At 43.0% G+C, this 27823-nt stretch overlaps 1 protein-coding gene across 2 annotated transcripts in view; it reads left to right on the top strand.

The window, feature by feature from the left end:
* lrmda (leucine rich melanocyte differentiation associated) overlaps window positions 1-27823 on the top strand; it is a 213460-nt gene that overhangs the window by 12230 nt on the left and 173407 nt on the right. Inside the window, exons 1-2 of one of the 2 annotated variants that reach the window (XM_047602714.1) lie at window positions 4214-4463; window positions 4956-5056. The exons of the other annotated variant lie outside the window; for it this stretch is intronic. Coding sequence (XP_047458670.1) covers window positions 4422-4463; window positions 4956-5056 — 143 coding nt within the window. The 5' untranslated portion in view covers window positions 4214-4421. Of the gene's footprint in view, window positions 1-4213; window positions 4464-4955; window positions 5057-27823 lie in introns of those variants that run through there. 2 annotated transcript variants of the gene reach the window in all.

Below are 27823 nucleotides of genomic sequence, written 5' to 3'. Positions count from 1 at the left end.
TGGAGCTCGCATTAAATGGGAAATAAAAAACTTTCCTAATTGCGGACCTCCAGTTTTTATCTAACCCATAATTTAAAAACTACTAAATCACGTTTGCCGTTAAGTTATTAATTTTACCTTGGACCGCTTCTACTTTCTTGTTTAGTTTCAGACCATATTTCAAAAAATCAAGCCTGTGGTTTTCAAAAAAAAGAAAGAGAGAAATAAAAGAACCACAGAAGATATTCAGATAAAAGAAAAAGGCTGCAGAGGAGACTATTAAAACTAGCAAAATACACGCATGCAGCACATTTTTTTTTTCTTTTCCAAGAGGGAAGGACAGGTTTACAGGAAAGTCCGTGGCACGACATTACCTGGAATCATTCCCTATATAAGCTCCGATGTAAAGCGTCAGAAGAATTTAAAAAAAAAAAAAAAATATATAAAAAAATAACTCTGTGACAACGTTAAGACGTCCCTCTGTCTAAAGAAAACTTATTTTGCTCGAACGCAAGATTGCGTTCAGTGGCATGAGAAGCACCGAGAGGAGCACAGAGAGAACTGAAGCCATGCGCGCACTCTCTCTCTTTCCTTTTCTCTCCTTCTCCCTCTCTGGGCGAGCAGCAGGGAGACTGTGAGCGTTTCCGCGTATGGGAGGTCCCAGGTGACGTCATTCCGCATGCAGGGAGGCGGAAGAGCAGGAAGGCGCACTCAAACTTTCAGATGCGTCTCAGTGAGGAGCTGATGCGACCCCAGAAGTGTGCAAGTTTGCCTCATCCAGCAACAATACTAATCATTAAAACGTTCAATTACAGTAATATAAACATAGCTGTCAGATAAGATGATTTAATGTTAGACACAATATGCGTGCCTGCATGTCCTGCATGAAAAAATGAAGGATTTCATCACGTGTCATCAAGTGTTTTTTTTCCTTTTTTTTTTCTTACAGTCATTCTTTTTAATCATATGTATTTTAAATAGATTTAAACAGACCTAAACGTTTAGGTAAATGATATTAGATCACCTGCAGTGATCACTCTAGATGTACCATGAACTACCTGTGTACTACTGTCATGATATTCAAATAGTGGTTAGTAGCCTAGTTAATAGCTATTTGAAATCTCATGCACTGTGAGCTAAGATGTTTGTTTGCCATTTCATGCTTTTGTCTTATAATGGAATTTTAGTTTACAATAGAACATCGTCATCACGGCAGATCTTTTGCATTAAAAGCCTCCCTGTGTGTGTATGACGATTGTTTTGGCCTTGGATATTCTCTGGTTGCTGGATTACAGTTAGTTACAATTCCACCACTGCCCCCAGGCCCATTTATTCACTTTAATAGTTATTGATAATCACCTGCTGTTACATCTGCATCCCGTTATCCTTTAAGTATATGATTTAGTGATACATAATCCATCTTGGCACAAGTTATCTAAGGAATTATGAACAAACTGAACATTCTGAACAAATAAATCTCTAAAACGTACTGAGACTAACTACAATCCCATTCCTATAATGTTGCCAAGTCATGCAAGTTGCGAGAGATGATGCAAACAATATCATGACATATGTGTAAATATTTGAAGAATGAAACATTTTTCTTCATGCATATTGTTGCACAGTTGTGCAGGCTGCGCACGTAAGCCCCTAATCCACTCATGAATGCTAACTATTGCAGCTAACAGGTGTCACATCACATGCTATGAATAATATCAAGCGTTCCAAGATATACAAAGTTTACCAGCGTTAGTGGCATGGTGTGCATCAGCTCATGTGTCTCGGAAAGAGCCATTGCCTGCAAATATCTTCTTCCTTGAGGTGTTTAGGCGATGGCTATGTCCCTGGGCTATGTTTGTTTCTGTCCATGGACACCATTTCATTTTGAACTCCTTTTAAAATGTTACTACCCGGATGATTCATGTTTAAATCCCCTTCTCCCACACTGTTGACAAATTGAAAGGACAATATAAGGGGTTTGCTTGTGGCTTTGCAGCAACATGACAGATGTTTACTTATACTGTTTGGAATACAGACCAATGCATCATGAAAGTAAAACCAAAATGATAAGCCTACAGTCATGTAGTTTGGACAAAGTGATGGAAAACCCGATGTCACAAGCCTTTGGTAACCTCTCACGGTTAAAATTAGACATTTTTAGACAGATCATGTTAAATCACAGGTGTCATTGTCAGTAGAAAAGTAGCAAAGCTGTTAGTTTTCAAGAATAGAAGCTATATATTTGTTAGAAGTTTAATATTTTAAATTTAAAGAAAGCAGTATCCTCATACATTATATAGAGAAAAGTCTGAATGCTGGGTTTAGGAAAGCATTTGCTCTGCCTATTAGATTGGGGATGTTTGCAAAACACACACTTTCCTCATAAATTCAGCTTAATGGTAAAACTAGGACTATTGTTTAGAAATACTTCTAATAATTGTAGATCTGGCTGGACGATCCCACCTGATGTTTTGACAGCCGCTTCCATAGGATACCACATCTCTGACAGGGAGAAGGCTCGTTCCTGTGAAAGCTATTGTCAGCAAATAAAGCCAAAGCCAGCTATATATTCTTGCTGGCCGCTATGCCAAAAGGGTAAGTAATGTGTTGTAATTTGAAAGGATTTATGCTATGAATTTGCTTTATGGACACAGGGGGCAGCGTTTAATATTTCATGGACAAAGAAGCATAAAGATGTTGACATTGTAACAGGGGCTACCTGGAAAAAGGGTCTGTGCATTGTTGTAAATATTTCTAAGAGCTATGTTTTGGGTTTATAAATGCCTTTAGGAATTAGGATCAGAAAGGAGTTGGAGAAGTATTTCTCCATAAAAGACACTTTACATCCTCAGTGGTAAAACAGGCCAATTAAGGCAGCTACTTAAGGTAACATACGTACAATTGAGGTATTTTGGGGAGATGAAGGCAAATATATCCAAGTTAAACCACTTAAAAAGAGCAACTGTATAACTTTTCGTGAACTTGGCTAATTTAGGCAGCTACTTAGGCCAACTTGCTACTCAAGCTAGCACATGCACATTGGAGACATTGCGTCCAGTTTATGAACTCTTTATTTATTTATATTTATTTATTTATTTATTGTTCTTTTAGGATTGAGATATGAGTTTCTCAAGTAAACTTCAGGTAAACCCCAATAAGTTGGCTGGCCATTAGCTCGTTCTAGAGGTCAGTTTGGCTAATCAAGGCGGCTACTGAAGCTAACAGTAAGACATGATAACATATTCAATTTAAACATTGTTTTCTCTTGTTTTTTGCACATATATTAAGAAATGAGTTTGACAAGTAGGCTATAGACTAGGGGTGTCAAATACTGTATATGGCCTGATTGCCAAAACTGGCCTGCTAGTGTGTCAAATCTAGCCCGCAGCATGAATTTGCAAAGTGCAATTTCACGTACTTCTTTGCACTAATGAAGGGAAACATTTGGAGTTGTTGTTGTTATTTTTAGGTTATTATGTTATTAAGTTACTGGTCCGGCCTGATTCAAATCAAATTGGGCCATTTGTGGGCCCTGAATGAAAATTAGCTTAACACCCCTGCTATAGATTATACCCTCAGTCAGGGCACACACCTTCAGGACAGACAAACCGGGCACACATGAAAAAGAAGAGAAAGGGGAGCCCAAGACCAGTCAGATCCTTTGCCTATTTTTCAATTGCTTTTGTATTGCTAATTTGACATACTTTTTACATTCTCAGGGAGGTTTATAAGCATGCGGTTTTCATTCAACCAATCAGAGAAGATCAAGGAAACATTCTCTGGTGAAATCAGGTCAAATATGGAAATTCAAGGTCCACCTCTGCATGAATGTTAAGTGTAAGTGCCCTATTAGGTACCACAATGAAGAAGTGGTCTGATGTTGTCTTATGTGATAATGTGTAGGCTATGTTGACACCAGCACTTATGTTCTAATTTATTTACCACTTAAAGACACAGAACCATAGCTATATGTTAGATTCATTAATCTTGATTGTCTCCATGAAAATAATACACTCGGGTTGAAATTTAGAATTCCCAAGTGTTTCAATGACTGCACTATAAAGGGTTAACAGATTAAGTTGGACCTGTTCCGAAACAAGTGTTTTAACTTGAAACGCAGTGTAATTGTGAGCAGAAGCTTTTCCTCACCTGCGTTGTGACTTACTCCGACCCTGACATCAGGAGACTGTCAGCAGCGCTGACATTTCCTCACTAACAAACAGTGGCCGCGTGCTTCCGCACAACAGCGGGTCAGCTGATCCTCGCGACACGCGGAAACTGTAGAGTCAATTGAGAAGCGGCGGTAGACCCTCAAAGAGAAAAGCCGGGCTTCGCCATCAAACGCCAGCATTTCATGCTGACAGCAGCGAGCCGGTTTTGGAAACGGAAACCCACAGACTTTTACCTAAGAAACGCTGATCTGTCATTATCCGGGAGAACTCATGGCGCACAACGAGTCGCTGGTCGCTTTGAATGGGACCCAAGTAAGTTTGTTTAAGGAACTATTTGTGTCAGGCTTTGTCCGTGGCACGTAAAAAGCGATGTCTTAAAACACAGTAACGTTTACCAGTGCTGTGCGCCGATTTTTGTTTTCGACTCCACCGCTGTCATGTGACACACTGTATCCAGACTTCACTTTCAGTTGTTCGGTTCCTCCCACAGCTTGACTGGAGATAATAACGCTTCTTATGCTGTGGCAACATCGTGCACCCACAGCTGTGTATTGTAACTGCTGCTCACTTTTTTAAAGTGGAATTCCAAGTGGAAGACATGCATTTACAATGAATACATGCTTATTGTATTAATAGCGTGACAGATGTTGTTGACACCTGGCTTTGTTTGCAGTGAAGCCTCATGTCTGTATGGTCATATGTGCCATTCATTCAGATTGAATTTAAACTTACTGTTGTGTAGTGTTTTGAATGTGTGCAATTCCTGCCACTTAACTCACAATTATCATGTGTTTTAATTTTAAGATTTCATTCATCGGACATGACTGCGATGAGATTCCGGCGTTCCTTGGAGACACTTACGGGCAGTTTGCAAAAAGACTAGATCTGAGTTTCAATCAGCTCAGGTAAGAGAATGCGCAAAAGTGTGCAGTGCACCGACTCTCTCTCCGCCTCTTGCTGGGAGATCTTTACATGAGATACAGCTGAACGCGTGATCTTGGTCTACAGGTGGTCAGAGTGTCTTCAGGGCATCAAAGAGCCGTGTGAGCATTAGAGCCCGGGCCCGGTGGCATGCTGGGGGCAGGATAAAAGCTGCGATCGATAAATGTGACATGCTAATTCAGGGGGCAAATGGAAGAAAAGATTCCTCTGTCAGGACATGAAGGAGCACCTCGTGGCAGCTGCTTCAGAGGAGGCTGCCATTTCAGCAGCGGGACTAGCATAGTTGATGTGGCAAGTAAAAGGGAAGGGATGATGGTTATGAGGTGCTTTTGTTTCTGAACCATTTCACGACTGCCCGGCCATGGAGTCGTCTCAGTAGAGGTAGTTTTTTGTTCATAATTGCTGTCTTGATGCGGTTGTCTGTGCTGGAATTTGAAGCCCTCAATTAAAATGACTTATGTTATGTCATAGTGCAGAATCCCTCATTTATATGCAGCTTTCTAATGAATTCCCAGGAAACCTCTGACCTTTTGACCCAATATTTACCGTATTCATGTATGCACACTCTTGCTATGCTGCTTACCTTCACATGCTGGACGTTTACTTATCCTGTTAACAGAATCATCATGTATCGTATTTTTGATTTTTTAATAATCTTAATTACTGTTTTCTTGAATTTTTCTGGTTTTAATGCTGTGTGCAGCAGTCTGAGCAGCAACTGCTTAGTTAAGCTGTCTCTTCCCTAATCAAGGGCCATCGGTCCAAAATGCATTTCATTGTCTGAGTCTTTCATTGGCCAGACAAGCACAGAATAGTCACTTCTGAAAATTGAAAAACAGCAGTCAGGCTAGCTGCTGACTAGTGCCATAACGTTCATCAGTATATGGGTGTCAAAGCTTTAAATGCGGTAAATGATTCACCTGATTCTGCTTTTGTTTGTATTGTACTCAGCTATTCTTAAGCTAAGTTAAGCTAAGCTAAGCTATCCACTAGTATAGGTGTCCATTGGGTCAATTTAATTCTCATCAACAGCTAGTTGATAATAGTTGTTAATTGTTTAATGTTTATTCGGTTAATTGGCGTTTCTAAATTGGCAGTGGGTGCATATGAGTGTAAATACTTGTTTCCCTTCCTGTGTTAGTCCTGTGATAGATTGGCAACATTTTTGTCCAATCCTGGTACAGGCTCTTTAAGGTTAAGTGGTAATACACAATGGATAGTAGTAAACAAGATGATAAACTTCAGGGTTTGTCTAATTGCTCATAAGTGCAGATTTTCAAAAGAGAACTTCCGTGACCTTTTTTCTATTTCTTCATATTGCGAGTAGGATCCATGTTCATTGTACAGAACACTCTGCTGGGCATAAATGTCTTAGTGTTACATCAGAGGAAGTGAAAGGCTGTTTCGCCTCATGGAGAGCGTTATGAAATCCGACCGAAACCACTCTTGTGTGTGTTGGTTTCAGCGATATCAAGGCTGGCATTATGTTTCTTGCCCTTGAACCTGTCACATTAAAGACTGGATGTTTAAAATCAAATATTCACGGCTCAGATATTACTAATTTATTATTAGTTTTCACTTCGGCTAATCTCAAATGTCGGATATCGTTACTGGACTTCAAAGGGTGACATGGGCAGGGAAGTGGTAAAGCAGCAGTTCCCGAACCATTTGGAGCTCGTATTAGCGGCCTATTGATTGACGGTTTGCGAGAGGGAAATGCGATCTGTTGCGTAGCACTTCATCTTTTGTGTTTAAATGTTCCATGTTTAAAATGACAAGCAAAAAAAAATAAAACATCCAGAGACATTTGTAAAAGCTGACTCCAATAAGTGGCACCAACATAACACTAACTCTCAGTCTAAGCTATATATCTATCCCCATTTTGTAGCTGTTCAAACATTTCCGCCTTATACATTCTTGTATATGGTGTGTGCTGGTAGTCACATGACAACACTGGGAGGTCATGGGTGGGTGGAGACGTGAAATTAAATAAGCTGCTCAACATGTGAGCTGCTCATTATGCTTTATGCTAAGAAAGGCGCAGCATCCCCCCAAGTAGGCTTCATATCCGCATGGAATGTAACTCCGAGAGCCCTGACTCTTACTTACTCTTTGTGTTGCTCTATCTGCCATATGAATTGACTCTAATGAGGAAATGAGGAAAAACTCAAATGCCACGTACTACTATATTTACATGCATCGATTAGCCACAACATTATGACAGGGGAAGTAAATAACGTCGACAATTCAGTGTTCGGCTGGGAAACTTTTGGACCTGGCATTCGTGTGGATGTTACTTAGACATGTGCCACCCAACTAGACCAGACCAGACCCCCCCACCTCATCAGGATTCAGCTTGACACAGACACACACACATAAATGATTTAGGAACAACTAAAAAAACAAAAAAACATGGTAAACAACACGAGGTGTGGACCTGGCCTCCAAATTCACTAGATCCCAAACTCATCAAGCATCTGTGGGATGAACTGGAACAAGCCTGGTCCACAGATGCAGAATTAATGGTTCTGATTATCCATTAAGTGAGTCTTCAGATAAATAAGTGAAGAAAATGTTCCTGTTGACCTTGCCATACGTATCCGTACGCCCATCAAACTTCAAGCACGCCCTGAAGACATAAAGGATTGGACTTATTGCGATCTACTACTCAGACAAAATAAGGTACAAGGCCTGAAGGATTAAGGTCTAATTATGCACTTAGTCAGTAAAGTTCTACTATAAGGATCCTTGGAGTTATTTTGGGGTCCTCTGAAGCATCACATGTTGTTCTGTTCTTTAGAAATAGTTTGCCAAATAACTCAAGGTCAAGTTATGTGGCATTTTACAGCTCAGCACCCTATATGGCTCGATCATCTAAAGGCTAATTTATCTGAGTTAAGATTCACAGTCAGTTAGGAAGGTGCCCACTGGTCTGTTGTTATAATCTTAATATAAAATAATAAGGTTAAATTATTTAATGTAATACTAGCTTGTTATGTTTATTTATCATTTATTAGGACTAATAATGCTGCCGCCTGGAGTGTACTCAGTGCACACATTTAGTTAATATGGAGATAGCATGCAGATTTTATCCATTGCACACAATCAGTTGGTGGAATAGTAGGTTAACTGTACATTTTTCAGTTAACTGTACATTTTTTGGGGGGACAACTGCCCTAGCAACTGTTCAGTAAGTTGAGTTTTTACAATACAAACAGAGCTTTGATCTAAAAGCTGATGCTTTTTGTAGAAGAAAAAATATTTCACCGTTCAGATTCAAATGACCTACAGCTACTCAGAGAAATAAGGGCAAATCATTCCAGCTTCAGAACTATTAAAAAAAGTTTTAAAGGTATTTGCATTTGAATTCACATAGCATATAATGGTCAACATAAATGTAAAGCCAATTTTCAGCCTTGTCGCAAAAGAAATAACCATCCACATGTCGGGTAAGTCTGATAGTTTCATATATAATCGTTCATCTCATCAACGGTCAGAGCTCTGCGGACGCTGTGTGTCAGCGGCAGAGACGTTCCTGCGTTGACACCTTGACCCCGTTTCAGTGTCAACTCAAGCGAAGCAGGTGTAAACCGACGCCCGCGTTGGTTAAGCTCAGCGGAAAGCCTTCAGCCTGCTGCACTCCTTCACGCTGCTCCACTCGAATGGCGAGGGAGACACTGCCAGAGTTTGTTGTAGCTAATATGCTTATTTCTGTCAGCTCAATTGACAACACTCATCCGGCGGCCTGACAACGGGTCACAACGAGAAGCAGGGTACTGGCATCGCCTCTAACTGAGTGCTGTGTGTTTTTTTCGTGCGCGCCGCGCCTGTGTTTGTGTTTTTTTGTGTATGCCCGCGCACGTTCGCTTGCTTGCAGTGTTTGTGCATCTGTCTCCGTGAGCATAACTGTGAGTGGCTGGGCAGGTAATGGCAGGATGAAATTATGGTAGTGTGCTGTCACACCCACACCTCTCCTCCTGTGTGCCGCGGTGTCAGCCTGTCTCATCAATGTGTTGAGGAGTGTGGCTCACAGTGAGATTTCTGTCTCAGGACGGGCTTGGTTAGTGTTGTGTTGTCCACTTTGTTCCGGGTCAGGTGTGTACACAATGCAGTGAGGGGGCATGCGTTGTGTTGACATGATCTCCCCCCGTGTGACTGGGGAGCACCTTTGGTGCCAGCATCTGTTACACGCGGCGTTACCGCCCCGGACACATGAGGATCGAGGAGGACGCGTGTCAGTGAGTCGCGGGAAGAGTCCTCGCATTGTTTGAACAGCACAGGTTTTCCTCAGAAATCTGACACGATGTCTGGATAAACAAATCATGTTTGCGAATCAACAACATAGGTGGAAACTTGAGCACCTCGAGCACAAACTACTGCAATCCAGCAGCCGTGCAATAATTCCAAATTTCACCGTATTCAAGGTGTTTTAGCTTTGACTGTGTCAGAGGGATGTTCAACTTTACTGGATTACATTATGACAAAGCGGCCTCTTTTGGAGAAATACACTCACTTGGCAAAACATTAGGAACACTAGTGAAAACCAATTCATTTCATATAACAGTCCTGCTCTAAATCACATTTTATGAGTGTTGTAATACTCACTTTATGTTGATATGACATCAGAAAAGTGGTATCTCAACTGTGTGGTCACTGCTGTTAAACTGGATTGAAACAAACATGAACGTTCTAAATACTACAACCTTTATTATGCTAAGATTTAGTGCAGTACTGTTGTATTAATATCCATTCATTTCCACTAGTGTACGCATTGAGCTGGTGAGTGATTATAATTGTTTTACAAATTTGCTGTGACTTTATAAGACGTTGCAACTTTTGCTGTAGTGAGCACCCATTGTGTATTGACTCATATGAGAATCTTAAAGAAACATAAAAGCTCAGTTAGTTTTCAAGAGAAATTATTTTTGCACAACAGTGTCAGATCCTGTGCGCACTTCAACCCTGGCACCCTCTCTGCCACAATGGTGTAATGTAAAATGCTTTAGGGCATAGGTCTTCAACAGGAGGCACTGCAGGAGGTCGCAAAATCTTTGGTTGATTAGACATTTTATATATATATATATATATTTTATTTTTTCCCCACAAATTTCTTTAAATACACATGAACGTGAATCCAACATATTTTAGGGTTAGGGTTAAGGGATAAGGGATAACTCAATATTGAATGCAAAATGCTTATAATAATGTATATTTATAAATAGCTCCAGGCCGAGTTTAATATAGAACACATATAGTAGGTAGGGAGTACCTATTTAATTTCTTCATGAGTTTGGGGGTCCTCGGCCTACGCCTTAACCGGTTTCTGTGCCTCAGTCATATTCAGCAGTAGCTTTTAAAACATTTTGATGACATGGTCATATTTTGATCATTTCTGATCGCGTGGATCTTTAATTCAGTTGTTAGCCAAACTGGGATCAAACATCTATTTACTATATGATGTGAAACCTCGGCATTAGCCTCTGGTGTAATTAACAGAATTCCTTCTTGCAGGTGAACTCGACATTAGACTTTTAAGTCGAAATTCAACCCGCCATTAGGAGAAGAGACAGGGACCCACATTGGACTTTATCACACACACACACACACACACACACACACACACACACACACACAGAGAGAGAGAGAGAGCCACACTGTATGCGAGCGTGTGCGCGCGAGATGTGTGCGCCTGCGTCTGTGCGCGTCTGACGGGGGTATGTGCTCACCCAGGCCATGTTGGTGATGGCAGGCGTTTTGCATTTTAATGACAAATCAAGTATGCTAACTCGCATTTTAAAACGAAAGTGCTCTAAATGTCGCCCGGCTGTCAAAATGAGATGTAAGTAGTCTGATGAAAAGAGAACAAAGAAGACAAAGTAGGGAGGCCTGGTACACTGAGAAATGAAATAAAACCTTGTATGGCCTGTCAACTGTGTCGTTTTATATTCATATCTAAGGAACATTATAGTATTACTCCGCCGCTCAAGCCTCACTCATCTGTCTCTTTTAATTCGTCACAGGCGCCGCTCCGTCTTTCAAGTCGCTGTGTGTCAACACTGGAAGGGGCCTGCTAATTGACAAATGAGTGTCACAGACATCAAGTGTTCCTTTTCTATCCGAGCTAGGTACACTCTGGCTGTTTGATGGTGAGGAGGAGGACGGGGAGGAGGAGGAGGAGGAGGAGGAGGAGTGGGGGGTGTCTGATATTGGCAGGAGCCCAGTAAGAGGCATTAGACTGGCCCCAGAATGAGAAGTGACAACAGGAAGAGAGGCTGTCATTGTCTCGCCTAAGTGTTCAATCTACAGAGATGCCGGTATGCAGATAAAGTGTCAGTTAGGAGGAGAGGATATGAAACATTGGCAGTATGAAGTCCTCAAATCACTTAACTGTGAGCGTGGAGTGTGTATGTGTCTGGTAATAGTGGTGGCGGACTCTGTTCTGCCGAGGAAATATATTCCATATCCGATCTATCAGGCCTGTTTAGGCCGATATTCCTGGATAACCTGATCTGTGTCTCATAAATTAAGCAGTATGCAGAGCTCTCCCAGTCCTAAGAGATTTAAACCAAATAGATGAAAGGGACACGGTCTGCGAGGAAATAACTTATTCATATGAAGGACATTGATATTTTGTATCATTCCGTGGCACTGGAAAAGAAGGAACCATTTTAATTTTCGCTGGGACTTTTTTTTTTTTTTAAATGATGTACTACTCCTGGGAAAGTCGCGTGGTGACATGGAGCTAAGGATGTTATGCTTAATGGATGGCTTGTCTCGTTCCTCCGTCTCTCCAATTTGAGGCTGCACCGGAGTCGGCTTTTATGTGATTTTTGCGAACTCTTTTTCGCACTTTGTTTCATCAAAATTATATGCAGCGTATATGTGATGGCACCAGTCATGTAAATGAGGTTATATTTCAGACAGTCTTTGGATTTGTCTTTAAAGTGTTAAAACAATCTCTCGCTGCGTAAAGTCTTACAGGATAACCATTTTGTAGTGTAACATAGAGATGCCTAGATCTCTTGGTCGGTTTTATTTGGGGAAAAACAATTAATTTACGTATGAAGGAAAGCTCCTCTCCTTTATTTCTTTCAGTCGTTGGTCGTTCTAGCTCTGTTTCTGTGTTTTCTGTGTCTAGCAGTGAATCTTCTCTCACACTAAATTTCCTTTAGTATAAATCCGCCCGGATGATAATGTTTGCAGATGAACTCCTCATTTTATCCATATGCTGCTATCCTAGTTATCCATAACTAGGATACTCTGAATTAGTTTCTTTTCTCGTTTGAAAGTTTTATATGGAAGCGTAGTCCGTCGCGAACTTCAGCCCTTTAAGTAACTAATGTAACTTTGAATTATACTGCTGCTGTATCTTGATGGATATGCACAGTTTTATAAGAGATTTGAAGTTAAACAAAAACATTTGCCCCATGTGGGTTAAAAGGGAACAAAAGGGGCACTGGCTTGAGCTCCTCAGATCCTCAGTGATTCTACAAATAGTTGTGCATTATAGATCAAAGCTAACCATATGAACCTTGGTAACTGTAAGAACAACTGTAGCTATATAAACAGGCTAAGGGGAATAAAAATCAAAGTGTTTTATTAGGGATGTTGTATCACCATGGAAACAAACTTCTCAGTGACACCAAGCACCCGTTCTCGATTTTGGTCACGTTATTGCCAATGAATACATGTGAGGACTAGTAGTGGACTTGGGGCTGTGGGGTCACTGGTGTGAATCCCTTCTACATCCATGACTCCAGCGCCTTTGAGCAAGGTCCCCGCTCCCTAAAGCTGCAACCCTGTGTTCTCACAGCTGTCCGATACGCACAAATGGGTGAGAACAAATTCTGTGTATGTTTAACATAACAGGCAGACGAACATCGTACCCAACGCAACAATATGGCTAATGACTTGTTAGCTGTAGCTTTAGTCCGGCCCTGCAGATTTATGGGACAGAGGGATAACCTACATCAAGTTTTGGCTACAAATTAAATCCCTGGTGCTACGTTCACAACACTGCAAGTGTTAGTAAATCAGTAACACGAGCCGAAACAGAACGTCCAGCCGTTTGATACATGCAAATGTTACTTCATGTTTTATGTGTATTTACCAATGCTTACCAGCGTAACTACAGCGACTGCGCACTGGACTCTGAGTCCTGCAAAAAAACATTGGTGTAAAACAGAACTTTTCCTGAGCACTTCCTGCGCAGACACAGGCCGGAGCAGCTGCTGCGCTAACATGCCGAACACACAGCTCCTCCTGTACAGACATGGTGTAATACAGCCGAGTAGCTAGTCTATTAGCCGCTTCAGCCCAAGTATAACAGATATAGTATAAATCTTTATCTCGCTATTAAAACGCAACAAAGGGCCACGGAGCCGTCAGCGTTGGGATCCGCCATCAGCCTCCCAGAGCATTCCACAGCCGCCTCTCCTCCTTCAATCTCAGACCATCTCGGGGCGCAGGAAGTGAATGGAAGGGAACATCTTTATGTTCCTTTTGTTCACATTATATATACTGGGCAGTGATGCCATTCCTTTTATGACTGCGTCACATTTTTTATTGTATATCCCAAGACGGATGGCGTGCCACTGACACAGAGATTTACAGGCCTTCAGCTTGCAGTGGCAGAGCTTTAGACGGGCCTGCTGACATGTAGCCAACACTTTGGAGGAGGAGAATAAAAGCTGACATTTTATTGGCTCTAAGAGAGAGAGAGAGCGAAGAGTTGGGTTTTTTGTGTGTGTGTGTGTGTGTGTGTGTGTGTGTGGAGGGGGTGCAGTGTGGAAGGGAAGGGTGCGAGGAAAGAAAGGAAAAGAGATTCTGTTTCTCTACTTTATATTTTTCAGCGCTGCCAGCTGTCACGGAGACCTTGCTAAAAAGAGGGGGATTTATTGGGTATTATTTAGAAACTTGTCAGTGGTAATGACTACAGCTATGATTTCAATTATCACCCACTAAATATAGCTTAATTCACTGCCTTGCTGCCCATAATGAGCCACCCTGACATCATTTTAGTATTTTTTTTTTCATTTTTTTTTTTTTCAAAAAATTCGATACCATGCTATTTTAATATTTTATGTTGACCACTGATTTAATTTTCCTCCCCGGTGCTTGGCATGTGCCGAAAGTCCCTCTCCCTCGCGCGCAGTTGGGTAGTCGGAGCTATTGAGTTCAAAGCTGTCCCAGGGATATATTTTTTCCATTGACAGAAATCCAATTAGTTTTAGTACACAGTCTGGCTGAATAAAAAAGGGTCTTAAAATCTACAGTATGTTTCCTTAGCGTTTTAGCAGAGTGCAAAGCCAGTGATGGATCTTTATGATTTGAACCGATGGGGCCCAAGTGGACATACTCCCTTTTTTTTTTTTTTTTTTTTTTTTTTCCTGTTTTGGCAAGTGAAAAACAAACCATCCATATGTCTTAGTCATTTTGATAGGGAGCGCCGAGCCTTTTTGATATTGGGTAAACATCTACTTTGCAGTGCATGGCCCCGTCTAAGATCTTGACTCTCCTACATATTTAATTTAAACACTTATTATTAATACTTTACAACTACTACACAAATCCTGCCAAAACACCATGTAAATATGAGAGGGGAGAAAAAAGTCAGATGTATAATTCATTAGTGACATGTTTAGTAAGTAGACCATTTGGGGAGAGTTAATGTGTGCTCAGGTTTTGACGTGAGGGTGTGCATTTTTAAGCGAACATTAAAAGGGAGATGATTAGATCTGGCGCTCGGCTGTCAATAACAAGCCCCCCCCCCCCTCGCTTCAAGCCGATGACGTGGGTGAGCTTTTCATTCCGCGCGGAGCCGGTTCCTTTTCTCCCTTCCGCGATGATGGTTTTACAGTGCAGAGCACATGCGAAGTCATTTAGGCTAACTGCCAACAATTAAGACCTCTCCAAAAAAAAAAAAAACAAACGGGGGGGGGGGAAACAGGGCACCGACACAACCTGCGTCTCTTTTAGCCCACAACTCAAACACTGTTTATGTTCGTCCCATCACATTTAGCCATCTCCTAGATTGATGATGTAAGCAACTGGAAGGCATGGAACATATTAGAGCAGCATGAAGAGGGGCAGTCACTTCTACTTCTACTTCCTTTGGCTGAATCCCAGATGAGGGGAAAGAAGAAAAAAAAAATGGGGAGGAAAAAAAAAAAGGTTTGGAGCCTGTTTTGGACGACGAACAAAGGAGCCTCCTTCGGTATGGTCTAGGCAGTTTTTGGTCGCTTCATGGCTTTCAATCTCCCACAGTCTTTCCTAGAGGGCCCAGGGGTGAAAAGTGAAGACAGATACATGGGTGTATCCATGCCAAGATTTGAGAGGATGATTGCAGTTTTTGCCATGTTTTGAATTTTAGGGGATGGATTTTTTTTTTTTTTTTTGGGGGGGGCTGCATGATAGATGTTGTCAGTGGATGAATAAATCCTGCGTCCATAAACTGCGCTTGGAAGCCGTTATGAGAGAAATAAGAGAGAAAGCGGCGCGCGATCGCCGAGAGAACTTGTACGTATCGGTGCGAAAGGCGAGGAAGCGACGTAATAATCTGTTAACCTCCGTAATTTGAGTCAAGTTTAATCACGGTTTGCCACTCCGGATGTGATGAACTGCAGTTCATGCAGGCCACATTATTTGCTTGTTCTGCAATTTCAGGCCCCCCTCCTACCACCCCACCACCCCACCACCCCTCTTTATTTTTTTCGGCACCCCCGTAAAATGCTTAAACCGTCTCTGGCCCTGGACAGCTGTGCCACATTCTCGGCGCAGCTGCATCTCATTTCCTGTTTCCATTTTAGATAAACTTACGCGCGGCTTTCACAGCTCTCGCGACCGTCCCTCCGAGCTGCCACCCCGCGTTCTTGTCACCGGCCCCCGGGCGGCCGAGATTCGTCCGCGATAGCCCCCCCCCCACGCCCCCCAGCGCTCCCCTCTCTCAGCTGCGCTCTCCCCTCTTTTTTTTTTGTTTATAGTCCGTATTTGCTCGCTCCATTTGTGGAGCGTGAAGAATAAGTTTAGAAGAAAACTGTAGTTGGGAATGAGCTCAGAAATCAAGGGCGAGCTACGGTTCTTTTGAGGCTACATCTGACATCCATCAGCATGGAAATATGTTTTAATGGTCAGGCGGGCTGCAAGACATCAGTGAGCTGTTGCCTCACTTTTCCACCCAGGGACGTATTGAGATAAGAAACAGTGACGGCATGTTTCATGTCCATGCTGCTGACACGTCTGCGCTGGAAAACTACAAGGAGCAACCCTTCCATTTTGGGGCCGGCAGGCTGCGTATTACAGTATTCCTCTCCTCTGTTTTCCCTCTTAAAGCGCTGTTTATCCATTAGGATGAATGCGCTGACTCCCGTCGTACTCGTTCCACTGCAAGCTGCTGACTGCACTATTAGCTGACAATATGATTACGTGAACAACAGACCGAACAGCCCTCTGATCTCCTCTGTCTGTCCAGACGTTTTCGGTGATGGTTAAGAGTTTATCCCCAGCGGTAATGGCGAGATAGCTTTTGTACTTGGGGGCACTGTAGAGTTTCTTTATTTTCTCCCTCTGTCTGGAATCGCGGGCCCCTGGGTCCCCCAAAGCTCAGAAACATGTCTGTACTCAGATGTTTCAAAACACCAAACAGGAGAGGAAGAGGAGGAGGAGGTGGAGGAGGAGGAGGAAGAAGAAGAAGAAGAAGGGGTAAAGGAGAGACGAAGGGAAACGGGAGGAGGGTGAGGAATCCTCACAGGGGCCGAGTGTACATGTACAAGCGGACCAGGCAGAGAGGCCCAACAGGGTCTGTGGACTTGTGATCTGAGGGCCGTTTGTGTGTCAGTCAGATCAAAGTGTGTGGAAGAGCAAGAGAAATCCCTTTCCCTTTCCCTGACTATGGAAACCCTTATTGGCAGCCAGGTAAAAAAGGAGGGGAGGGATAACGGTGGGATGCGGTGAAATGCTTCGACTTGTGATGGTTTTCATTGTTTTTGTCTCACTTCAAGTTAAACGCGAATCCTCCCAAAGACGGTTTTACCCGTGCGGCCTCATAGGCTCGTTGCTTCGGATGGCGTAAGGCACACATATATACACACATACACATATATATATATATATATGCATTTTATCAGCAGCATTTTACGAACATATGAAATTTAAGTCAAGTGATACGTCTAGGCTGCGAACCCCGGCCTGGACTCCCGCGTCTCGCGCGGCACCGCCGTGTTGCTTTACGCTCCGCGGAGCGATGCTGTTTTATAGCACGAAACAGAAAGACATCTGTTTCTCAGAGCGCAAACAGAAGGGTTTTCATAGTTTCTTACGGGGGAAGATTGATCGGGCGGTTGGTCGTAAATCGTCCCCCCCTTTTTTTTTTTTTTTTTTGTTAAAGGAAACACACATGAAAGGATTCCACAGCGGCGGATAGGAGGACGTGCGGCAATCTTCGAATAGAAGCACGAGGTCGGCCTGCGTGATGAATCATAACCGTTTGTTGTTGTTTACAGCTCTTTCCCCTTTGGTCCAGCTGTAATGACACAGCTTGAGAGTTTTTCCTTTTCGGTATTAATGATATACAAGGAGGTTGTTTTCATTTTTTTTTTTTTTTGTTGTTGTTGTTTTTTTCATGCTGTTTCCGCGCAAAACATGAAGACGCGACTGAAAAGCTTTAAAGATAACAGAGATGACCTTCTCATTACTCTATTAATACTTCTCTATACAGAAGAAATACTTTTCGCGTTGTCTTTTTTCTCAGGTTTGGTTGTGAGTGTTAGAATCTACTAACTCTTCTCGCCTGAGGCGACCGACTCCTTCACCACTTTTCATATTATGACACTGGTTTAACTCCCATAAACCATTTCCTGTTTGCGTTACGTGGCAGACTTTTGCAGCACGCCGCCCCTTCCGACTTCATAGCTTTATAAATCGCACGGAAACATTTGCTAACCTTGTTTGTTCCTCGCCGATTTCGAGTGGTGCGTCCGGATGTTTGTTGTGACTCCTTGCGCGCGGGTTTAACGGCCAAACGACGCATTGTCAACATTTAATTGGCCTCAGACTACGCAAAACCGGAATGGTTAAACAACGTCTAATTAACGGCACGTATTAGCGAGACTCGAGCGAGGCCGAGGTCAAACTACGAAGGCAGTCGGGTTGCAGCTGTTCCTCCCGACGAACGCCAGACAGTCCGTCGCTGATGCTCGCCCCCCCCCCTCACGTCGAGAGCTTGCAGTGAGCGGTATCCTTCCACGGGCCTCGGCTGTTTTAAATTAATTATTAGTTTTATAGCGAACCCCGAGGCCTTGCACAGGCAGCTAATCCCTGCAGAGGGCTAATCCGACCCCGCGTTACAGAAAATCAATGCCGGTCTTTGGTGTAGGCATGCCATCAGGGCACGGGGACACATGTCAGACAGGCCTCCTGATTTTTTCATGAGGTGTGTTTTTGAAGTGGTGCAGCCAGTGGAGGATGCTCGAGGTGGGCAGAATTGAAAAGAATATCCGGAAGCGATTGGAGGTGGGAGGTGGGGGATGAAGGGGGCTCGCATGACCAAATTTCTCGAGGGGTGGGAATAGATATTGAAATAGATGCACGGAGAGAGCTCGCCCTGTCACAGATGTGACTTGTGTAAAATAATAACTAACTGTGTTTGTTTTTTTTTAAAAAAAAATAAAAAAAAATCTACAATAGATGTTTATAGTGTAACACTCTACATGAGATGCTGTGTCTCTCTATACGGATGTCCTATAGAAACCTCTGTGTTGATAGATGTGGTGCGCGAGTGTCCTGCAGTCCTGAAGGATTTGAGGGGATTTCGTTTCCAGCGACCGGCTGCACATCAGCCCGTCTGAGTTATGACACGCTTGCACGTTTCCTCTGGTTTGGTGGCCGGGGCTCGGTGCCAGTTCGAGTCTCGCCGTAAACGCCGGGCCTGTTTTTCCCCCGACTGTCCGATGAAAGGAAGGGATTGGGGCCGTCTTTTTTTTTTTTTTTTTTTTTTTTGAGAGTGTCAATTTGTGTCTTTTTCGTAATAAATCTTCCCTCGTGAGCCAACATGAGAGCATCACATTTGGTCTCGGCGATGATACAGACAGTCTGTGATTTGAGATCAGTTTAATATCTTGTCAGATTTGATCCATTGCAAAAATTGAAACCAACCATTCATTTTCTTTCACCCTGTCAGGATTTAATACCATTCAGAGGAGATATGAATATTTCTCATTCCTCGGTCTCATTTCATATTCTCAGCTGTCTGTCAGTAATTGGAGGATGGAGAGAAGGAGAGAGGGGGAGATGATTTGACCCAGTCCCCTACTTTTTTTGCACCTTTCATTCTGCCTATTAGTTTTGGATTACCAACTCTCTCTCTCTGTCTGCAGCCGGGCCGAGACTGGTGGCTGAAGATAATAGCTTTCGTAACGTGTGGAGCTTCATTCCAAGCTCTCTTTATGAGCTTTTTTTTTGAGAACAAAAAAATGTCGAGCCCAGTCTCAGGATTAATGAGGAACAGTGTTGTCTCAAGCCTTTTTTTTTTCTTATTCTTTTTTTTTCTTTTTTTTTTGACAGGCTTCAAAGTCCTTGTACAGAAGGACTCGTGCCTGTTCGCCTGTCGTGTTCACACCGGCCTGCTGTCCGTTTCCGCTTCCTCCGTGGCAGTCGATTAGGGAGGCTGGCGCATGATCAAAACTACCTGCTGCAGTCATCTCATTTCACTCATTTTAAGCATTCGCAGCAGCTGGCCTAAGTGCTTCTTCCTTTCAGTTCGGGTTAAAAGTATAACCTTTGTGGAATGCGTGTTGCCCTGGTGGGGGGGGCACTAACGAGGAAATGACGCACATGCAAGGCCTTGTGTCTTGTCATGAGACCTTTGGGTGTGACTGCTTGCAACTCCTTCCGAGTTATTTTATTTAATATTGTCATCCTTGTTAATCACATTATACGTCCCATTTCTACACTGCTAGCGTGTTGGATTTGTGTGTGATGTCGTATAAGTTATCCATGTAGAGCGATGTGAAATGTGCCATAAAACTAAAAATGATTGCCGATCGGTCTGACTGAGTCGGTCAGGCTGCGTTCTGAGCAAGACAACTGGTATGTGTCTTGAAACAGAGTTACGTGTTTGCAGCAGTCGCTCCTCTGATGCTTCCACCACATGCAGTCTATTAAACCATTAAAAACAATCTCTTGTGACAGCAATAACCATGCCAGTTTTTCATCATATGACTGACACAGCAAATAAAATCAATACAAAACCGTCATTGTGACCGTTTCCCTCGATTTTTCCCTTGAACCCCTTCCCCCCCCGTTTAAGGTTGACTTCGCGCATTCACCTTTGGCCTTTGTTTCGACCGTTAGCCAGGGTTACTTAGCCAAATAACGGCAGGCTACTGTACACGCATTCAGTTTTATCTCCTATTTTAAACTTTTCATTTTACCGCAATTTAGCTCAAATAAAGAACCAGGCTCTATTCAGCTCCTTAACCAATTTGCCGTATGTCCGTAAAAGGCCTCGCTTTGATCTACTCCCCCTTGCCCTGATATAGTCAACACATTACCCACGCCTCCTACAAACTGACGGTTCGAAATGAAAAGCTCATATGTTTTTCAGCAGAGAGAAGCCCTACATTTCCTAACAGTTTGTTTACACTTGCAGGCATACGTTCTGCAACAAAAGCTACAAGATGGAAGCAAATATACATCAAATAGGCATAACATTATGACCATATTTCTAATTTTATGCATGTCTCTATTGTGCCTCCAAAACAGTTCCTACTCATGAGAGAACCAGGATGTTGTAAGTGGGGGCCTTTGGGTCTTATAGTGCATCCTACAGATACTTGATCAGTTTGGGATCTAGTGAGTTTGCAGGTCAGCGCCTTGCGCTACTCTTCATGTTTTTTGAGCTGGTCCTCAACTGTTTTTGCATGTGTGTGCTTGTGTCAGTCTGCGTCCTGCTGGGGATGGCATTGCTATGGGGTGGGGGGGTGCCTGGTCTGGCCTAGGTGGGTGGTAGGTAGCTACATGTTTGAGTAACGTCCACACGAATGCCAGGTCCAGACGTTTCCCACCTGAGCATTGTCAGAAGATGGTCAATGTTATTTGCTTCTCTCTTTATTTTATTGTTTAATTCATTAAAGCGCTTGAGTTGTACATTTAGTTTACTCGCCATTGTTTTTACCTCAGCCTGTGTTTGGATTAGGATGTTTGACAAATGATGTTTGACAAATGTTGTTGTTGTTTTTTTTGTTTTTTTTTGGAGGAAATGCCACTAGATGACAAGACAAAAAGAAACCCAAAGCGCTCCCAGCACGTATAAAGATTAATGTTACCCAACTACGCAAGGTTTGGGGAAAGCAGAAAGAAAAAGTTTTGGAAAAACTTTCCCCCTCGTACACACACACGACTCCGTCGTGTATTTGCTTTACATGGCTTTGATTAAAGGGTTTGAGAGAGAGGAGACATTTCTTTTTGCTTTACGGCTCGCTTTGCCAGCTTGGCAGCAGCACTAGCATTTAAATGCCCATTAACAACCTTTTAACTGTCAAGATCTTTTGAAATATGGATATTTGCTTTCCTCGCTGCTTCATAGCCACCAAAATTACTTTTAATAGCGCAAGTGTTAGTATTAATATGTTCCTTCATGAGGGGTGGACTGGCTGCGTGGCTTTCTTTTGCGAAGGAGCGCGCCAATGATGTCTGATTAGGGCGGCAAGGGGAGATTAATAGATGTTTCTCCCCCCCTCATTTGTTATCACTCTTTTAGCGCGTTGACTGACTACAGCGTGTGATAAATAGAGGAAAGCCTCAGCATTTCCTGAGTGTGACACTATCTATCTGCTCGTCAGCCCCGGCTCCGTGTTGACGCGACGTCTCCTCTGACAGCGCATCCAAAGTCGGCTTCCTAGTCCTGTGCAATTTCGGCGGCGGAGGGAAAAAGGTGTTTGGGATCTGCATTTTAATCCCGGCCTGTTTAATGTTTGCCCCCTGACAATCTGGGCCAGACATCGTTTTAATGGTATGTACAGTGATAAAGCCAATAAAATGTCAGGATGATTGATAATCTGAGCATTATAGCAATATGACTTTCCAGTTCTCCTCTGCGCTCCAATGATGGTTTCCAAATTGAATTCTTTATGTGTGCGTGTGTGTGTGTGCGCGGCGCGCACGTGTGCGCGTTTTGCTAAACCTTAGGTGAGGAGAAGACTGGAGAAATCTTGTTAGTTTCTAGTGAATCGTTTTTTAGTGCTTATGCAATACATTATTTCCTAAATAACAAACCATATCGGCTGAATAGATTATCTCAGAGTTTTTGGCCTGCTTACGGTGTTTGTCTGGAAAATATGGATCAGAGTGAGAACAATTATGAGGATGATTACCATATTTCTTCTCTTAAATAAACGACATGAGGCTTTTTATTTTTTTTCCTCTGGGTGTCAGAAGCTTTGAATGTATGAGCCACTGCAGTGTGTGTGTGTGTTTCCTATCAAATCTGGCTTCCCTTTGTCTGCTGGGTGTGGAGAGGGGGTGGGGGAGAGCATGTCATTTATATCTCTTGACTTATGAACTTGTCCAAACACAGATGGACATTGACACGGCGCAGATGCCGGCGAAGCAATCAAAAGTTGCGTTTTTGTTTGTAAGCCTCCTTCTTGTTTGCTGCAATTTGACAATTCTCTTTTGTTCCTGTTGAGGCCGTTTTCATCTGTTGAAACATTAACCTGTCTATTCGGGGAGTCTTACGGAGGAGATTGCTGATTTATTGCGTTCTATTTGCAAACCAATAGCAATCGGTTGGAGATTGACAACACATGTAGGCTCATTGTGCAGTCAGTGTCTCTTTGGACCTATGAAACGGCTCCTTTCATCTTCGGCAAAGTCAGCGCAGCGCTGCCTGAGACTGGCAGTCATGGAAAGCTCTTTGTTTTATGTAAATGGTGATTGATGACATGTCTGGCTCAGCCTGCAGTTTTTGACAAAAAGTATTGATGGCTGCTCTCAGTAAAGTGTTAGTCCAGGTGACAGAGCAATCCATTTTAAGATGAATGAGAGCGAAAGGGAGCGAGAAAGGCAGGGAGAGGGAGACCGAAACAGGAAAGTCATCAGCACTTTCTGGAACGAGTTATGTGTTTGGTAACTCCGGTTCCATGATCACAGGCTCCTCGAATGGAATATGCATATACTGATATTCCGCTTTAATTATTGTGAGCCGTGCCACAGGACCACAGTGTTGTACATCAACAGAAAATGTTTAACATCGCATCTTGTGGTCGGCCAGTTATTTATTGACGAAAAGAACACAATGTACATTATCATTTCTTGCAGCTTGGTTCCCTTAGGCTTCCCCGAAGAAGCATTGGCGCTACATGTGCTGTACAGCAGAAGATGAGATTAAAAGCAGGAATTTAGGTACAGTAGTTAAGATTAACTATTGATTAAGATTAACTATGCAGGGGACAAGTCATTAGTCTCAGTGGCCATTCATGGTATTACATCAACAATAGCATTGTGGGCATCTACAACATTGACATTAAAAAAATGAGGAATTATAAGTGTGTGTCCTGGATAGCTAATGCTAGCTAGCAGCTGCTACTTTGTACAGCTATGACTGAGCCGTTTATTGGAAGCTAGTCTCACATATCTCACATATTTCTATAGTTTATTATATTTTGTTGCAATATCTTGTAGCACCATAAAGCTACTACTGAGCTTCAGCTTGAGTCTGATATAGTTAAAAAAAAAAAAAAAAAGCCACAGCAGCTGTCATGTGAGATACCTTAAATCTTGTGAATTCATTTCCCCCTTACTGATGCTAAGCTGCCCAAGCCCAAAATCAGCAAAGCAACCCCAAAACATGATGCTTCCACCACCGTACCTCATCACTGGAATTAAAAATCCATCCTTGGGCAATTAATTTAAGGAGCCAGTTAGCCTCTGTTAGCTACGAGTTAACATACTTTTTCACCTATAATATTTTCACTATGGACAAGAACAATTTAAATCGTGTTATTAAGTGTCAAGTGTGGAGCTAGCTTTAGTTATCTAATTTGCCTTGTCCACAGAAAACATTCAAATATAATAATAAATCATCTCCAATTTCAGATTCTAATTTTTGAACATGCAATTCAGTCGCTAAAGCAAATGCTATGACGGAGTATTTGGCAACATTTAAAGTTTTTTTTTTTTTTTTTTTTTTGGTAATATAGGTTTATTTGACTGTATATTCTAAATGTTAAATGAGCATTGCTATCCTGGCACTGATGCTTTTACGTCAGCTACTAAAGTAGCCCCCTAAAAATACCCTCTATGAATGTAACCAGTAAAAAAAAAAAAAAAAGAAAAAGCTCCCATGCCTTGTCAAAATATACCTGTCTGTCAGTTAGGGCTCATTTAGTGCCTGTGGGACTCAGAGATTTTACAGCCGCTGGATTTGTTTGAGTTGGATAATGGCTCCCTGATCCACAGGGGCAGCTCCGTCCCCTGTGCTCCATCTCCTCTCCGACTTTGGGATGATGAATGTGAATTTACATTCGCTCTCTATGCTTTTACACTCTGCCGTAATCTAATTTCGCTAATGGAGCCACTATCAAAGAGAAGTTTGCTTTTGGATCCGTATCGGGGAATTTTCGACGGCAGCCAGAAACTTCAGATACCAGGCAAGTTTGACAAAAAACAATAAGTCTGCATGAAGAAGAAAATCTATAACAAAAACCTGGTCTAAAAACGGACCCGGTGCTGACGTGTGTCTGACAAAACCAGATTTAACAGATGCTTCAAGGGGACCTTAACCCATGAAATCACGCTGTCCTGCATCCAGAGCCCCACCCTCTAACTGCTGTATAAATAGATTCTTGTGACAGGGTAATTCATCTCTGGCCATGAAAACATCAGCTTTAAAAGACAGCTCGCTGAGACCCTGCGCTTGTTAGGGGCCAGATCAGCAGCCCAGATGCCTGGGATGTAAACTCATGAAGAGAAGATTAATTTATCTGTCATCCCTGACTTTGACAGTTGTTGTAAATTTGACTCTGGCCTCTGCACACGGAAGGGAGGATGGGGGAGCGGATGGGAGGGGGGGGGAAATGAGAGACGAGTAAAGATACGGAGGGGAGTGTGAAGAGGGAGGATGGCATTAACGAGGGAGGGCTAAGGTAGGGGCGAGCGTGTGTCAAAAATTTTAAACACACGGTATTGACAAGAAGTCTCATTCACTGGCTGCTGGCGTGCAGCTGGACTACATCTACAGCCCACCTCCCCAGATGATGTGTCTGGAACCCTATTGTTAGGGGAATTTTGGCAGCGGTTTTTAGCTAACGTCTCTTCGAAAAGCGCCCTTCCTGCTCACCATTTTTTTTCTTTTTTTTATTTTCCCCGGCCCCTACTGCACTTTTCAAGATGGTGGACACACAAGGCACGCTGGAAAATGAGTAGCGCTGGTGTCAGGGAAGCCATTTGGGGTCTGATTGATGGTGGCAGGCAAACCAGAGCGGCCATGTTCTCTGATCTCCCGATGTGCGAGCCGGTGCTTGGCGCTCCCCGCGAAACAGGAGAAGTTTTTTTTTGAAAGTTAATGCCGCTGCCAGACGCCGCCGCAATATATTTCTCCTCATATCTGTGTCAGTGTTTCAGAAAATAGATGATGAGTTGCGATGCGTGTAATGTTTATCATCTGAGAGAAAGACGACGGGCTGGATTTGGGAGAAAAATGGCAAAAGACAAAAAAAATCTTGACGCGATCACCAAAATCTTGCTTGTTGTGGCACAGATTGTAGATTTATTGTTTCTTTTATTGATAGTTGGAGTGATAATTCAGTTTGCATGCAGGGATTAATAAAATAGCAAATAGTATTGGGTTTTATTGTCATGTCAGGGTCTTAAGATATAACGATTTACAGCTATCCCAAATTACATAATTGCATGTTTTGCACATTATGCATTCCTGCTAAAGAGCAACTGACCACTTTTTTCCACACGTCTCAATGCCATTTTTTTTTTTTTTGTTTTGGCTTTTACGAAGCTACAGATGTGTGCAGTTACAACCTTCAGCACAGACGTGAGACTGGTCCCGTCAACAACCAACCCCTCCCCTCGGAGTCTGCGCAAGAATTATGATGTCTCTTCTCGGCTCTGTCTGACCCTTCTCGCTTCCCGTAGGCCTGCCACGAATGCCACCGAATGCGCCGTCTTCTTTTCAACCGACACATTCGGCGCATCGCTAATTCACCGAGCATCAGAGGAGCGCTCACTCTTAAATATTCCGCCTCTTCGTTGGATTTGTCGCGCGTCTGCTCAGCCCCCCCCCCCCAAGTTTATCTGCGACGAGTCTAGAATGAAAGCAAATCAATTAATTTTTGGTTCGGTCTGTTATAAGCAGGCCTTATACGTCTGATCGTACCTAAGGGAAGTGACAAATATAGCCCAGGAGATCTCGAGCTTTTATTGTGGATTAGCATGCTAATAGGCTTTCAACTTGATTTGACAGACCTTGCTTCCCCCCGGAGAGGGGACGGCCTCGAGCCAGAGAGAGGGGTTCTGTATGGGGGTAAGCATGGAAAAAAAGAGGGAGGGGGGAGGAGGGGGTGGAGGGGGTGGAGGGAAAAGAAAAGGAAAAGCGAGTTTCAAAGGAGCCGGGTGGATGGAGGGGGACGGGAGGTGGTGCGGATTTGAGAAAGTGGAAGGTATTGCCAATTAGCATGTGGAAGAAAAAAGGTTCTGACAGGAGAAGTAACCCAGTCATGATAAATATGGTGACTTAACACTCTCTCCTCCTCCCCCTTTTGTCTGTCAGGCCCCCACATCTGTGGACTTAAGGACTCTTTTCACCTAAAAGGAAATCTAAAGATAATCCCAAGTTTGATGTTGGGAGAAACTCTTGAGTCGGAGGGGAAAAGGGGTCATCGGTGTATAGGGCAACGGGTTTAATCTGTAAACCCCTTCACAAAAGGTTCTGACAGAGTCAGTTCCTCCTCAGTCTCTCAGAGTGCATGTGGAAAGTTCTGAGCACCTTCTCCGTGCGTGACTAAACCTGCTGAAGAATGGGGAGATAAAGGCAATCGCTAGCTTTAAGCTAAAAGTTTAATTTCATCCCCCCACCCAAAAAAAAACAAATATGTGGTATCAATCAGCGAGGGGAAATTGAATCCTCTCACCTGTTTGGGGTTTGTCAAAATACCTGGGAATGATCTAAACAGGCGCCTGAGTTTGAGTGACGCTCCTCTCATTTTTTTTTTGTCAACATCAATTGTTGGTATTGTTGGGGATTTTGGCGTCTTATTCCGAGAGGATGATGAAACCGACTGAAGATTTGTCTGGATGTTCAGCCCGAAAGACTCGATTCAGCTAATTTTACTCCTCAGAGTTAATGCATAAAGTTGTTCTTTAGACTCCAGTCGAGTGAAGTGGGGCATATCGCGGTGCACTTTCATTGTCTCCGTCCACAAAGGCGAGCGAAAACAATGGAACCGATCAACCGATTACCCTTCCGAGCATCTTGCTGTGTTTAGCAATTTGTATTGTTCCAGCAACAGGCAACATATCACCATTTGAATTCTTCTCATGTGACACACGTATAATGCGACTTTTTAAATTGAATTTTAAACCGTGCGACCGACACGCGAAAAAAGCCATTAGCCCCCGATTTATCCGGGCAAAGCAAATAAAACCGGTCCGACCATCTCCTGACCGTCTTTTCCCTTCCAAGGACAAAGCTGCAGTACATTAGCTGTCTGTGTGAGCAGATA

Source organism: Mugil cephalus, chromosome 13 (genome assembly GCF_022458985.1).
Source record: "Mugil cephalus isolate CIBA_MC_2020 chromosome 13, CIBA_Mcephalus_1.1, whole genome shotgun sequence".
Classification (NCBI taxonomy): domain Eukaryota; kingdom Metazoa; phylum Chordata; class Actinopteri; order Mugiliformes; family Mugilidae; genus Mugil; species Mugil cephalus.
Note: the sequence above shows the minus strand (reverse complement) of the source record. Positions and strands in the feature narration are given on the sequence as shown.